Genomic DNA, 15,759 nt, shown 5'->3' on the forward strand with positions numbered 1-15,759 from the left:
CATGAAGCGCAAACCTGTGAGGGCACAAAACAAGCAGCAGGGGTGGGACAGGAGGTGGCCGGCTCTCTAAGGGATGTGTGGGCCAGCGTGGGTGGGCAGCAGCAGGGCTGTGAGAGGACGCTGGGCTCGGCAGACACAGCGAAGGCACGAGGCACTCCTCCCACCTGGACAGCTTCCTGTGGCCACCTTCCACCTGGGTCTGTGCCCAGTTCGGCTCTCTCCAGACAGGAAGCTCCTGGGCAGGGTCCACACAAGCTGCTTTGTCCAGTCCTTAACAGCTGTGCTGTGGGCTTGGCATCTCTGCACCAGCGGATCAAGGATGAGGCTTTGCACTGTGGGTCCAGGCACTCCTGCTGGGCTGCCCAGAGCTGGTCTCAGCCATGACAACACACCCCCTGCCCCTTGCCCCTTGTACACCCAAGGAATTGGTGGGGACAGAAGGCCCCCAGTTGGCATCATACATGCTGATGTCCCCTTAAACTTCCCACCTTAGGGACATCAATGTCCCCATGTCCTGGCCACTCCCTCAAGAACCACGACTACTAATGATATGCTGCCAGCCCTGCCGAGTGGCCTCTTCTTAAAGGAAACCAATGAGGAAGGAGTTCAGGTCCCTCTGAGTGCCCACCACCCTCCTGGGCAGGCCCCTCTCCAGACTTTGTTTTCATGGTTTACTGGAATCAGCAGGATTGGTTTAGACCATGGGGCGGTGCCTCAATTTGCTCATCTAGGAAGCAAAAGGGTTCATCTGTGGCCACTGCTGTCTCAGGCGGGGCTCCCAGGTGGATCTGCTGTGAAAACAGTAAGAGATCTTGCAAAGTCCAAAGCCAGGCAAGTGCTCAGCCTGTGTATGGTTGGTGCAAAATTGCAGTTTTGCTATCAAAAGTAATAGCAAGGCCAGGCGTGGTGGCTCACGTCTGTAATCCCAGCACTTTGGAAGGCCGAGGCAGGTGGATCACCTGAGGTCAGGAGTTCGAGACCAACCTGGCCAACATGGTGAAACCCCGTCTCTACTAAAAATACAAAAATTAGCTGGGCGTGGTGGCATGCGCCTGTAGTCCCAGGTACTCGGGAGGCTGAGGCAGGAGAATCGCTTGAACCTGGGAGGCAGAGGTTGCAGTGAGCTGAGATCATGCCATTGCACTCCAGCCTAGGCAATAAGAGCAAAACTCCATCTCAAAAAAATAGTTCTTTAATTTAAAATGCAACTACGGCTTGGAACTGCCCAGCAGTTCCTACTGCTCCCTTCCTGTCTCATCCCACTTCCTGAGACACGCCACAACCCACTTCTTGTCTTCATGTCCCCAGCCCTGTCCACCCACAGCGCTCATCAGGGCCTCTCCCTGTTCTTCTGTGTCTTGTTACAGGCCCCAATACCTATGAAGACGCAGCCGCCTACATCCAAGCACAATTTGAAAGCAAAAACCGCTCACCCAACAAAGAAATATATTGTCACATGACTTGTGCCACAGACACGAATAATATCCAAGTGGTGTTCGACGCCGTCACCGACATCATCATTGCCAACAACCTCCGGGGCTGCGGCTTGTACTGACCTCTTGTCCTGTATAGCAACCTATTTGGTAATGATTCCAGCACCCACAGAACAGCTTGCGTGCGCGCGCGCGCACACGCACACACACACACACACACACACACACACACACCCCACTAACAAATGCAAGTTGGTAAATAAACTTTAAAGAGGCATAACAAAACCTTATATATATATATATATATATACAAATATATATTTAAAAAATCTTTTTAGTTTGTACTAGAAAGAGCTGCGGACACAACTGACCACCATCCCATAGCTCATGGAGGTTTTCCTGGGACGGCACGTGAGCATGCACGTGTGTGTGTGTGTACACACACTCACACATGTCCAGATGGGAGCTTGGTTTGGGAGTCCCTCCTTTTGAGGATAGCCCCGAGGTGTTCCTCTCAGCCCCATTTCTGAGAGCAGGGGAATGGCAGAACAGCCCTGGCCTTGGCCCAGCCAGCTCTCTGTGTTCCACCCTCAGAGCCTCTGCGCCCTCAGTTCCGTCCTGCTCTTGGCAAATTCCAGACCCTTTCAGAAATGGCCAGTGCCCTAAGCCTCTCCTCACTCTACACTCCCAACAACAGAACAATCTAAGGATGCTTCTCTTTCGGGTGGTGGTGGTTGTTAATTTCAGGAATTTAGAAGCATCATTGCTCCGACCAATCCACTGTCTCCTGAGTTTTCTTTATTCATGTTAAGATGGCAAGAATCAGAGAACAGGGAGACTTGGACTGCTTTCTAAAAGCAGCTGACAGGAGGGGACTCAAGTTCACCTGCAGAGTTGAAACCAGCCCCGCTCCAAGAGGGCATGTGGGAAGGCGGGGAGCGAGGGGAACAGGCGTGGTGGGGAGGGCCGGACTTGTGGGCCTGACCCGAGTCAGGGTCTCAGGGTCTCGGGGGGCCGGGCTTCCCCAGGCGCCCGGGATGGGCTTCACTGGGGTTCCTGACCCCTCGTGCTGCTGCCCCATCTCGCTTCACCCCAGCGTTAGTCAAAATGTTCTAGGGTTTTTTGGTTGGTTGGTTGGTTTTTAAAATCAAAGAAAATGGTCAGACTGGACCCCTTATCTCTCTCTCTACAGACTGCTTCATGGACTCTTTGCTGTTGACGTTGATCTCCTGGTAGCATGACCTTTTGGCCTTTGTAAGACACACAGCCTTTCTGTATCAAGCCCCTGTCTAACCTACGACCCCAGAGTGACTGACGGCTGTGTATTTCTGTAGAATGCTGTAGAATCCGGTTTTAGTTGAGTCTTCACATTTAGAATTTGAAAGGAAAAAAAGAACATTTCTCATGTGCTTTGTAGCTTAAAAAAAAGGAAAACTCACCATTTCATCCATATTTCTTTCTTTTTCTTGCAAAACAAACATACCCATCTGCATCGACGCCTGCCCCCGTCCCACCTCGCGGCGCAGCCCATGGGGCTCCTGCTGGGGGGCAGGGCCCATCTGCCGCCCGGGGCTCCGGTGTGGTGCACTGGTCCAAGGAGTGTGCTCAGGCCGGGCAAACCCTGCTGCCCGCCGGCCGCCCAGACACCACAGACGCCACCTGGCGGCCCTAAGCCACTCCCACCACACGCTCACTCCAGGTTCGTATAGAAAAAGCACAGCTCTCACTGGCCAGTAGCTGCCAAAAAGAACACCCATCGTATATGGAAATCCAGCCCCATAGAAAACAATCTGCCCACTGACCCCCTTTCTACGGATAGCCTTTGTAGGGGTTTTTTGGTTCCTTTTTTTTTTTTTTTTTTTTGCAGTTTTTGTTTTTATTTTTGTCCTGCCGAGTACTATGTATTACCACCCCCCACCCCTCGGATCAGTTTTCCTAGTCTTTGGGAAACGGGTTGTGTTTTTTTTCCTTTGCCGTGTTGGATTTCCGGTCCCAGCTGACACCCCCCTTCGTGTGTGCGCCCCTCCCCACCTCTGCCTTTGTTTCGGTGCCCTGTGTCCGCTCTCTCATGTGGGGATGTTTGTGCTGCAGACAAAAAGAACAAAAAAAAAAATTTTAAATACCACAAGATGGAAAAAAAAACAAAAAAATTTAAAAAGATGGAATGTAGTGTTTACATTAAAGCCGCCGTTTCCATGACCAATCCTATGTCATTTCTACTTTGACTAATACCCAAACCCTAAACCTCTTCACGGTTTCACTTTTAAGACTTAATCTTTGCTGAAGAAGACCAGTCACAGCCATTTCAAATAAAGAGGAGGCAAAAAGACAAAACACACAAAAAATTTAAAAAAAAAAACTTAAAAAAAAAAAGGAAAAAAGAAAAAAAAGCCCACGGGTCTTTGTAAGCCTTTCTATTCCCAATCGGTGAGGTTTCTGTGATATCTTACACACTGCCAGTCTACTTCTCTGACTAATGGAAAATTCCTGTGTAGCTCAATAAAAGAGAATGTTTGTCTGTACTCCTGAGTCTCACCCTGTGCCTTCCAACGATGGTTATTTGGGGTGGGCTTCATTCTGGCAGGAGAGGGAAGGAGGGACTCGGCCACACACGCTGGTAGGCCGGCAGTTAGGAGTCCCCTACAGGACCTTCCCATCCCCTCAGTGCCGTCACTGGAGCCCCAGCTCAGAGCACAGTTGACACGACCACTGCCCAGTGCCGCCTGGGAATGAGGGCAGGGGAGCCACCACTTTCTCCTGCGATGCCCTCTCCTCCTGGCTCCCGGCGCCTCCTCACCCTCAGCAGGTTTTGTTTGCTTTCGAGAAATGAGGTGGAAGTGGGGATTAGGAAGGAAGAAATGCAAGAAGGGCAGGCGAGCCCCCTCTCCTATCATGCAGGATCCTCTTTCTTCTGTAGCCAGCGGTTCCCCCACAGTGGGAGGATGGGTGGTCCCAAGAATGAGGCCAATTGCCTTAGCCCATCTGCACCCAAGAGTTTCCAGCTACTCACATGCCCAGGACGAGCTTGGGCCCAGCCTGACCAGGAAGGCTGCCTTCGATTTGCTCCCTGACTGCACCTGGATGCCAGGAAGCCCCCTGCAGGCCAAACACGCAGGGGGTAACCCAGCGGTGCAGTGGGGCAGGCAGAGTCTGATCCCTGTTCCTCCCCCAGACTGTAGGTCTCACCCATCCCCTACATTGATCTGCTTTTGCTGTAATAATTAGCAAATGGGTTGCAACAGGGGCCTGGAGGCAACGGCAGCCCACTGAACTCCTTGCATCTTGTCCACGCGCCACTTACTGTACAAGCGGCCAAGAGCATCATGTATCATGCCGTCTTCAGTGAGATGGGGGAGCGGCCAAGAGGTCAGTTACCTGGAATCCTCTCCACATCTCAACAAATGGGAATTCGAGGCTCAAAAAGGCCTCTCTCGGGCAAGTTCCAGCAGTCTTTTGAATCAAGGGGGTGGAGGCAGGGGATATTGTTTCAGAGACTATGGAAGAACAAGAGGCACTGTTATAAATACCCAACCAATACAGGCACCCCTTAAACCTCTTCTGCTTTCCCCCCAGTTCCCCAAACCCCAACTTGCTATCTGCAGAGAGGGGCACATGACCTACCCTCTCTATTGAGGGGAAGGTTTGCAATCCAGGCCACAGTTTGACTTTGTAACAAACCAAGATCCACATGGAAGGCTGAAGGAAACCATGACATTTTCTATATATGGCATATTTGAATTTCTCTAAAAACCGAGCCATATTCTAATAGGGTTCTTTCCCAACTTTCAAATGAGTTTTGCAGATAAAACCAACAGAAGTTTATTTGCCTCATTTTTCCTAGAAGGGAGGTCATAGCATTTTTTGGAAAGGATGCAGCAAAAAGGCCAATTAAATTGGAACAAGGAGAGTGGGGGCAGAACCTGTTATATATATTTTAAAAGATCCTTTCCCCCCCCTGGTTTATCTGTGCACACAATTGTAAAAAGCTAGTTCTAATTAGAACCAAATCAAATAGATTTACTTCCAATGGCACCTAAAAAGCTTCTAAAAGAAACTCTGAGAAAATTGCCTCTATTCAGGAGGTAAACAAAAGGTATCCATCATCGCCACCTGTGGAATCCCTCCAGGTCTTTGATCTCTGCCCTGAAACTCTACTGAGAAAGTCTCAGAGTCGCTGTGAACCTCTTCTGGCTCTGGGGGCTGCCAGATTCCTGAGCCGTTGTTTGCCCAGTTAGACTACCCAATGAAGACGGGGCTCCAAAATGCACTTTTGTTGCCTAGCTGGCAGTTGCTTAAGGCAGTAAGACAGGACATTAAAAGAGTAATTCTCTAAAGGGGGGAAATGCACACAAATAAAACTACCGAGATTATAAAAATGCAGATCCAACACTTTTTTTTTCTAAACCAGGACTAATAACTGACACTGATGTTGGAATGCTAACATCCAGAAAATGATCTGAGCAACATTCCGGCTGAGATCAGATCTGAAACCAGTTAAAATCCTTTAAACGCTCAAACTGCCTGCTTCAGATCCGGGCAAGATTTAAAAAAAAAAGTGGCCCTTTCACTGCTACAGCCAATTCCATCCCCAGAGAATTAGTTCCTTTTGGTTTGATATTTGCATGACTTTTGATGTTTGGGGATAAGGCTTTGCCACTTGGGAGAGTATCTTTGGTTAAAAAGACTCAAAAGCCAGAAATATCAGCTGTTTGTCCCAGCTAAAATTGGGTAATATGAGATTTTAAAGGATTTTAAGAGCTCTGCGGTTAGAAGTCAGCTTAATTAAAAGCTGATATTCAAGATACATGTTTATCTTGGTAAGGCCTTCCTGCTTTTTCTCTTTTGGGATCCTGTTTTTGGTAATTTTTTTCTAGTTGACTGGAACCCCCTCTTTAAAAAAAAAAATGATGTGCTTGTTTCCTCTGTGCACTTCAGTTCCCAAAAATCAGCCTCCCACTTACTTCCCCTCTTCCCTCCTCTTTCTTCTTTGCCATCTTGGGTACCACATGAAAAGATCTAGAGGGGACCTCTAATGACTCAGAGCTCTTAAGGAAAACAGAAAAGGCACCACAGACTCCTCTCTTGGGGAGAAACCTGTTTTTTCCCCCACAGAACCAGAACCCCAAGAGTTGCAAGTGGACAGATTCCTCTCAAATCAACTCTGCCCTCTTTTGTATTTCATGACTGGATCTCCTTGGTCCCAGAGACTGCTCTGTCGCGCACTGTGAGAGCCTGACCTTGCGTGTGTGATGGCTGCCAGAGACGGCTCACTACAGTTGTTTACAGTAAATGACTCTATCTAAAAGCTCCACAAGTGATTCTAACATGCAGCCAAGGTTGGAACCACGTCTAGCCTAACAGATAAGCAGCAGAGCCCGGCAAGACGGAGGCTCCAGATGACAGAGGGCCTTCGAGGGCAGGCAGGCGGCCGCTGCTCCTTTCCAGGGCTTGTCGGCAAGGCAGTGGCTTCCTTTTCCATGTGTGTCCTGCTCCAGCAGGACTGAAAGTCACCAGAGACAGGATCAAGTCGGCTGGCTACAGATAAAACGGCATATTGTCTACTTAGCCCAAGTGGAAAATCAGGCCCAACAGGCCACCTGGGCACCTGGATTCACATCAACACAAGTGAAACAGCCACATGGTCCACCATCCTCTATGGTACAGAAAAGCCTCAAAATTCAAAACAAAACAAAAACTGAAGAGAACCTAGGTGGTCAAAACAGGGCCACTAAGAAAATGGAGAGGGCAACACAGCCTCATTCCAAAAGAGCCCACAGAGGCCAGGGGCAGCTCAACCACCATTCACCAGAGCACCCGGATGCTCCTTCTGCTGTGCTTACAAACCTGGACCCACAGCCCTGAGTACTGCTTCTCCAGGGGCTGGGCGTGAGGACCATCTGCCTGACCCCGCAGCTAGCAGGGCAGCAAAAGGGGTCCTGGGAGAGGAAGCCCCCAGCATAACTGCCATTGCCCTCAGCACCTGTCCCAGACGCCCCCAGGAAGTGGTGAAATCCTCAAGTGTTCAGGTGTAAAATGGAAAGGCAGACTGAGGACTTCACTTCTTGGATCATTTTAAGCTACTTAATAAGCTCCTGCTCTAAACACTGTGATATGGCTGTTTTGTAATGTGTCAAGACCCTCTAAAATTGATCCAAATAATTTTCTCTTTTCACACATCAGAAACCTGTGAACGTGTGGAATTAGTGGCACCTATAATGGGTGCAACATGTAAAGTATAACGTTATTCAAGGACAGTAAAATAATCTTTTGCTACCCACTTACCTGAAAAAAAAATGATATAAATACAAGGGGAAGAAAAATGTAGTTCTGCCTTCTCCAAATACACTACTAGGAAAAACAAAAGTTCCCAATTCAAAAACATGGGAAAAAAACCCTCCAACCAAAATAGTATACACAAAATCCAAATCAAAATGGGGTTTAACGTTGGCACCTCTGGAAAAAGGTGCCTTAGCTTCCAGCCACACAAAAACATGCCTTAGCTTCCAGCCACACACAACACACCAGTAGTTTGCTTTTTATTATTATTGTTTTACAATAAAAACAAATAGCTATGCTCTCAGCAAAACAAATTTTTTTTTAAAAAATCACAGAAATGTACTAACAGCATTTCAAGGTAAGGCTTTTGATTTATTGAAATAAATTATCTTTGCCTAAAAGTTTACCTATCACCTTTTTCAATTACTTTTCAACATTCTAAAAACTTTCAGTTATGTAAAATACATTTAAACTTTGCCAATAATTGTAGATAATACTGGATTCTTCCCAAAAGGACTACCATAAAACAAAGCTTTCAAACAGTAAAAAAAAAAAAAAAAAAAAAAAGGTAATCCAATGGGGCATAAAACTGAAGTCTGTAACCTATGACTTCATGGTTCAAATCCTTAAAGTTAAACACGTGAAGAATTTGAAGAGATTTGGGACCTGGGCCTGCTCCAAGGCATATAGGTTCACACCTTACCTTCTCCGCTGAATTAAACCAGGAATAACACAGCTAGGAAAACGCAGCGCTCCCAGGATGCAAGATACAAAAGTTCTCTTTTATTTCTTTAATAAAGCCCTTCAAAGTTTACTCGCCCATCTCGCAAGGCCCACATCTTGTTCAAGGACCAAACCCACAGGCTTTAGCACTGCCTAATTTACTTGACCAACGAATGAAAACCAGAAACCAAAGCTTGCTGCTTAACCACTCCCCAGGTCCAGACGGGACAAGGAAATGATGAGAGGGGAGGGGACCCATGGGGCACACTCATGAGATGCAGGAGCACCAGAGTTCACGGAAATGAAGCCAGCTTTGGACTGGAGGCTCGGAAGGTCAGTCCCAGACGTAGTGGGACAGAAAGGGGTGATTTCATCACACCCTACAGCCCTGGACTTTCCCCTCCTCTGCTCCAGGTATTGAACCAAGAGTTCCTTTTCCAAGATGCCCTGCTGGCTCAGGGGTGCATGAGCCCGTCGGTCTGGCCTCTGGCACAGTCTACATGCTTCCACAACGACAGCAGTTTGATAACAGATGTTACCCACGACGTGGGGGTGGGCTCACACTGTGCGTCTCCCCCACACTCTTCCCGCTGGATGTGGTGCTCAGGACACCTGCACTTGTGGGACGTACGCATGAGGCAGGAGTAGAAGCTGCCTGCTGCAGGCAGGCGACTGCTCACTTCCTCCTGATCGTCCCCCACCCCAAGCAGTCCAGTCAACACCAGAAGAGATCATGCCTAGAGTTAAAATTTGCAGTGTTTCTGAGGGGAAGAGAAATGTCACATAGAAAGTATTACAAAGAAGGATTAAATTTGTCAGCTGTCCAAACACTATAAGACCACATGCTTTATACAGCGGCAATGCAGTCAAGCCCGCCTTTCCATGGAGCGGACAGAATTGGGACAGGCCTCCTCCGGTCAGCCGGGCACAGGGCACAGGAGGCAGCTGAGGAAGGCAAGGGAGCGCTAGGAGGTCTGCTGCTTCTGAAGCCTCCGTTCCGCAGCAGCAGCCAGCATCCTTCGACGCAGGGTCACTGGGTCAGAGGACGCACCTTCCGAGGGGAGGAAGCTCTCTGAGGCCGCATCGTCTTCAGAACTTTTGTTCAAGAAACGTCTAGAAAAAACAGAAGAGTTTTTCTCTCTCATGGGAGAGATGGGGAGCTGTGGAACACAGCCAGAAGGTTGATTTCACATCTCCCCATATCCAGCCACCTTCATGAAGCTGTCACTCAGCACCACCCAATGACCAAGACATCCAGCCCCCAACAGATGGGCGCAAATTCTCTCTGCACCAGGGAGGAACCCTTCAGTGCTGTTCCGTGCTGTCTCTTCATGCCCGTCCCCTCCACCCACCCACAGACACAGCACAGAAACCCCACAATCACAGGGTCTGCCAGGGCCTAAACCTATTTGAGGAACACAGTGCTGGCCCTGTCCTCAATAGCTGGAACAAAACCCCCTCTATCCACAGGACACACCTGCTGTAGCTGCCACCAACCATGGGTGTGTGACGCACAGACGCGCTGTGTGTGTGCACAATGCTCGGCTGAAAGGCAGAGCGGTCAAGAGGGAGGACCTGGGAGGCAGACGCCAGGGCCAGGCCAGTGCTAACCTCTCTAGCCTCCATTTCTTCAGCTGTATGTCAGCTGAATGGGTTAACAGTGCTCCCTCTTAGAGCTGTCAAAGTAATTCATATAAAGGGCTTAGAACAGGTTAGCACACAAGTGCTCTCTCGGCAAGCGTGGCCAAAGGGGTCCACAGGAGATGACTGACAATACCAGCATCAGAGGTAGACCAGCAGGGCCCAGTGTTACCAGATGCTCTGGTTTTTTCAAGAGAGGCTTGAAAGCTGAGTTTTGGGGTGGCATGTAATGGCTTTTCACTGTTGGCATCTGTTTAAAAAGAGAAGACATGGGGCCTGATAACGGCCTTCAGCCACTAGTTTTTGACCTGGATTATGCCAGGTGGTCTGGAGAAGCGACTCACTTGCGAGCTTGCTGGAGGAGTTCGTCCTTACGCTGCACCAGCATGCGCTGTCTTTCATCAGCAGACTTGGAGAAGCGGCTCCCACGAGCCTCAAAGTCTTCCACCTCACTGGGCTCCACTTCCACCTCGCCAAAGTCCAGCGTCTCCTCCAGGCGAGGACTGAGGTCCAGTGGCACACGCTCGGTCTGGACACGGGGCAGGAAGCAAGGAGGCAGCTGTGAGCACAGGCCTCCTTGCAGGTTCCTCACCTACAGGGCACCCCAGACACGGCTGTTCTGGACGCAAAGAGAAGGCTGCTGCCAAGCAGGGAGGCAGAAACTAGGAACCACAAGTTACGGATAATGGAGCAGCAGCTTCCCTGAGGGCAGGCCTGCTGCCTATGGCTTGAGCAGTACTAAGAACATGACCTGACTCACACAGAATGTTCGGCAACAGAGGGTAAGTAAATGATTACCAGCATGAAAATCGTAAGCACCTTCAAGCTGCACTCTTAGAATACGCTACCAACACGACAACCGTGAGTTTACATCCCGAGAATTTTCTGTTCACTTCTACTAATTGCTCAAAAATTTAAACCAGTCTTATCAAATCTTCTGCACAAATTTTATATCCTCAATTGACTCTGAAAACAGAGGTAAAAAGGAAAAATGCTAAGCATCTATTTATTTACAGACAGGGTCTCACTCTGTCACCCAGGCTGGAGTGCAGGGGCACAATCTCTGCTCACCACAGCCTCAACCTCCCCAGGCTCAGGTGATCCTCCCAACTTAGCCTCCCAAGTAGCTGGGACCACAGGCTCATGCCACCACATCTGGCTAATTTTTGTGTTTTTTTGTAGAGACAGGGTTTTGCTTTGTTGCCCAGGCTGGTCTCAAAACTACTGGGCTCAAGTAATCTACCCACCTCAGCCTCCCAAAGTGCTGGGACTACAGGCGTGAGCCACTGTGCCCAGCCCTAAGGATCTTTTGAAAAGAGACAGGATGGATTATATGGTTCCTTGGCTTTGGTTGAAGCTCCAAAGTCCACGACAATGCCCAGGCACCCCCAAGTCCTAGCAGGTGGCTGACCATCTGCGCTGCTCATGCTCCCAGATGCAGACCTGGGCTGGCCAGGGTCAGCCCATGGCCCGCTTCTAGGCTGCGACAGAGTGGAGGTGGGTGCAGCTGAGAGGCAGGCTGTTTTACTTCAGAGTTCCTGCTGGACTTACCCTCACTTTTTCCTGCCTTCAGCTAAGCTCGAGAGGGAACTTCAAGAGAACCATTCGTATTCCCTAGAGTCAAAGGACGGGGGAACTGGTGGCTGCATACACTTGAGAAATCTACAGAAAGAAACTGGCAGGAGCCCATAAAAAAACAGGGCGGGGGGAGCTGTGACGGGAGCACGTTCGCCTTCCATTGACTCCAGACAACACTGTGTGTGTCCTGGAGCTTGGACAGGGCTCCTGCACGAGGGAACCAACCTAAGGTTGTTGAAAACAACTCTGCCCAAAAGGACCACTTGGAGAGGTAATGGGACCACCATAAAGGTGGGAGTGGTCATCAATAGCCAGCCCAGGGTCAAAGGAGGAGTTTCTGGGGCCAGATGGGGACAGGGAGATAGTTGGCATAACATGTACACACACACACAGACACACGTAGTTGGCACATGTACGTACGTATACACACACACACACACACACACACGCTGGGGTCTCACTGTCCTACTCTATCCCTCTCCTCTAAGCCTGACCCTAGAGCAGGTTAGAAAGAATGGTGAGCGAGGAGGCGAGATGTTAGAAAGAAAAGAGCCGCCCACCGCGACCTGCTCTGTGCAGCTGCATGCCTGACTAATTCCAGCCTGAGTGGGGCAGGGCAGACATTAGAACAGAGGGAGAGTGGAGCTGACAAGCTTACTGGGCTACACTGAGGTTTCTGTTAACTAATTGTTATTCAAGGGCTTTGTATTTCTTCACAAATGACCAAAAATGTTGCACAGCAAGGTTCCTTGTGAAACACATACTTTCCTCCATTATGTATGTGTGTGTGTGTGTGTGTATATATATATACGTGTATATATATATACCTATATATACGTGTATATATATATACGTATATATATATATACGTATATATATATACGTGTGTGTGTGTGTATATATATATATATATATATAAAATCCAGAACTCTTCATGCTAACTCTAGAAGCAGCAGTGGAAAATCAAGACAGGGACTGAATATGCTATACCCACAGATGTCCCCAAGCCCATAGCGTCCATATCTCAGCTGCGCCAGCTATTCAAAAACTGGAAATGCAGACATGAACCCCTTCCTTAGAAGCCATGCACCATTTCACAAATGATGCATAATCCAATTACAGATGTGGATATGAAAATCTTAACCCAGCAACAGATTTGAAGAAGGCCTAGTAGTGTTTACTGTTTCCTCTTTGTAGAGAAAAACACAAGAGGTGAAAGCTTGTGTCACTTACCAGTGCTTCTAGAGGAGACCTTGTGCACCCCGGTAAGGAAGGCAGCACCATCCTAGACCCAAGCCCGCGTGCAGGAAAGCCCCGCATGGCACAAACACAGAAAGGCCAAGGCAGGGTTGTCCAGTTTTTATTTGTGGTCGCATAAGAAAGTGCTCTAACAGTATGGTAACTGAGGAAGCGAATGAGAATCACAGAAGAGAAGTGGGATCCAGGACCACAGGTGTAGGGGCAGAGGGCGCGGGTAGGGGGTGGGGGGAGGTGGCACCTCGGCCCTGCTGCTTGTAGTTAGTTAGGGTGGCCACCTCAAGGCACCCAAAGTGGGTCAACAGACAGATCTGGTTCTCAAGAAAGCCATGCTTCCCCCCAGCCCCACCCAGCTCAGGCAGTCTCAGTTTTGCAAAATGCATGGATGTATCTGGAAATCCTGAGTTTGACAAGTGAGGTGTGGGGGAGGGCATCTCAATGGCCTCGGGTCCCTGGAGAGCTTGCCCTAGGCTATCCCCATCTGGGTTTAGATGGGTCCAGGCACCCTCACGGTCCTGAGCCCAGCTTCTTTCTGTCCTTCCATGGGCTCTCACTCAGGCTGAAGGTGGCAGGGCTGGCCCAGGGGAACACAACCCCTTTCTCGTCCAGCACATGAGGGCAATCCCCAGGGAGTGGCTGCCAGCCCTGCGTGGAAACACAGGCCAAACCACGGGCACAGCCTGATTTGCTATCCTTCATGATTGGGGTGGATACAGCACAGTTTCTTTTGTACTCTTGCCCTAAGCCTTGCAAGCTTCAGGACTGAGGAAGACCACTGCCGGGACCACATTCCCCCTCCACAGCTCCATGAACTCACTCTCACTAGAGTGCAGGTCTTACCTGAGCAGAAGTTTCTCCCTCTTCCTGGTCACTGCTTGGCCTTTCCATAGGACTGTTCAATGCAGGTCTGATGCTATCTGACCGCTGGAAGAGAAACAGTACCACAAACAGTCCAGAGTCACACAGAAATCAAATCACAGACAGGGAAACCCTGGTGTGCAGAGGGAGCTGTGGTACCCAACCCAGCCTGTAACTCAAAGGAAGTTTACAGCACCACAGAAATTAAAATGCCATAAAGATTAAAAGCAAGACAAGGGAGCCTGGGGCCTAACCTAGAGTTCCAAGTCTGAGAGTCAGCAACTGGCCGCACATTTAGTTTCCTTTTGAATAACAGTAATTAGACAACAAAAACAATGATAACAGCAGAGAACACTCACTGAACACCTAACTTCGGCATGGCACCAAGGAAAACTGGGACATGACTGTCTCGTCTATCTTCATGTCCTATGAAACAGGTGCTGCTGTTACTGTCCTTCTAGCCAGTTTAAGATCTCACACAATGCTGCAGACACTGGGGACCAGCCAGTAAGGTCTTGCCACCTCAGTGCTGGCTCGCCAGTGTCTGTATTTCATTGCCTGAGGACTTTCTCTGGCTGCATAAGGTAGTTCAGCCACCCCCAGAGGCAGCCCTCAACCAGTGAGGGAGGGAATTACTCTGTGAACACCCCAGTTCCTCATCTCCTGTGAGGGGTATGTTCTGCACTGGATCCCAGAGGCCCCAAATGGGAAGGAGCTTCAGTCACCCACAGTGATAACAAACCTGCTTGATAACAAACCCATTACTGGCCACTCTCCCTTCCCCAGCTCATGTCCCCACCCACAACCTGTGATTCCTGGGACCACTTCCCAAACTATGTGCATTCAAATCTTGTCCCAGGGCCCGCTTCTGGGGAAATCCACAGCCAACAGCCAGGTCAAAATGCTGAGAACTGGGAACCACATCTAATATCTCAGCCCATGTGACTGAGTCTTTGCTCTTTCTTCTTCAAAGCGTCTCAGGTTTTATAATTTTATTAATAGATTTCCACATATTTTTACATACTAAAATTGAAAAATTTGGGGTAGATTATTCCCTGATCATATACAAATTCCACGGTCCTGCCAGAAGGCTCATCTATATTAATACTTCTTATGTTCATCAAAGTAGAGATCTGACCTTTTTAAAAATCAAAAATACCATCTCAGATAGATGAACAGTAGCTAGTGGAACACCACACCAGTGTGCAAAGCCAATTAGGGACAGATGGCACAGCTCCTAGGGCAGGGGGTTGGCAAACTACAGCCTGAAGGCCAAGTTCACTACTCTTATTTTTGTAAATAAAGTTTTATTGGAACACAGTCTTGCTCATTTACTTAAATACTATCCATGGCTGCTGTATGACAGCAGAGTTGAGAAGCAACAAAGATCATGTGTCCTGAAACGCCTAAAATATTTATTATCTGCCTTTTAAACAAAAAAATGCTGCCAATCCTTGTCCAACAGGAACCAATACTATGACTTCCTAGACTGGCAAGGGCAGGCTGGTGTAGAGTGTATATCTGAACAAAAAGTTACTCAAATACTCACCTTATCTTTGGTGTGTCTGTTCTCAGTTATTAATTTGGGAAAGTTAGAGAGTTTATAGAAACCCTTCATTAAGTCATAAATGATATTCAGCTGTTAAGTAACTAAACCGATTAACCTACAGTATTCAATCTTTGTGAAGATAGAATCCATTTATTATGCTTTAAAACCCCAGTTTTACCTGTGTAGGAAAAGGTACTTGAATCCGTCCTTCTAAAATGTTGTCTGTTGTTATTTCAACTGAGCGTGTCAGCTGGAGGTCCTGTAGCACTAGATGGTATGGAACCTGGGGAAACATCTCTTGAATCTGATGAGCCTACAGGAATACAAATACAGAATCCACAGAAACGTTTACTGTCAACAGTTGCTCACTGAAGTCACAGTGTCTGGCAGGCTTTGGGCAGTGAATGTGGCGTCATGCCCTGAAAACACAGGTAAGGGAGCCAC

The 15,759-nt window shown here is 48.6% G+C and overlaps 2 protein-coding genes across 5 annotated transcripts in view; one reads left to right on the forward strand and one right to left on the reverse strand.

The window, feature by feature from the left end:
- Positions 1 to 3,776, forward strand: part of GNAO1 (G protein subunit alpha o1) — a 169,684-nt gene extending 165,908 nt beyond the window's left edge. Inside the window, exons 8-9 of one of the 2 annotated variants that reach the window (XM_032157373.2) lie at positions 1,368 to 1,583; positions 2,626 to 3,776. In XM_032157373.2, the coding sequence (XP_032013264.1) occupies positions 1,368 to 1,555 (188 nt within the window). In that variant the 3' untranslated portion in view covers positions 1,556 to 1,583; positions 2,626 to 3,776. Of the gene's footprint in view, positions 1 to 1,367 lie in introns of both variants that reach the window. The other variant, XM_058441001.1, reaches the window with a different exon arrangement.
- A 4,158-nt stretch (positions 3,777 to 7,934) lies between these two features.
- AMFR (autocrine motility factor receptor) overlaps positions 7,935 to 15,759 on the reverse strand; it is a 68,677-nt gene continuing 60,852 nt past the window's right edge. For 2 of the 3 annotated variants that reach the window (XM_032157376.2, XM_058441000.1), the window contains exons 11-14: positions 15,494 to 15,628; positions 13,749 to 13,832; positions 10,418 to 10,602; positions 7,935 to 9,545 (exon numbers count right to left, since the gene is read on the reverse strand). In XM_032157376.2, the coding sequence (XP_032013267.1) occupies positions 9,398 to 9,545; positions 10,418 to 10,602; positions 13,749 to 13,832; positions 15,494 to 15,628 (552 nt within the window). In that variant the 3' untranslated portion in view covers positions 7,935 to 9,397. Of the gene's footprint in view, positions 9,546 to 10,204; positions 10,324 to 10,417; positions 10,603 to 13,748; positions 13,833 to 15,493; positions 15,629 to 15,759 lie in introns of those variants that run through there. The other variant, XM_058440999.1, reaches the window with a different exon arrangement.

This window comes from Hylobates moloch, unplaced genomic scaffold (assembly GCF_009828535.3).
Source record: "Hylobates moloch isolate HMO894 unplaced genomic scaffold, HMol_V3 SCAFFOLD_6, whole genome shotgun sequence".
NCBI lineage: Eukaryota > Metazoa > Chordata > Mammalia > Primates > Hylobatidae > Hylobates > Hylobates moloch.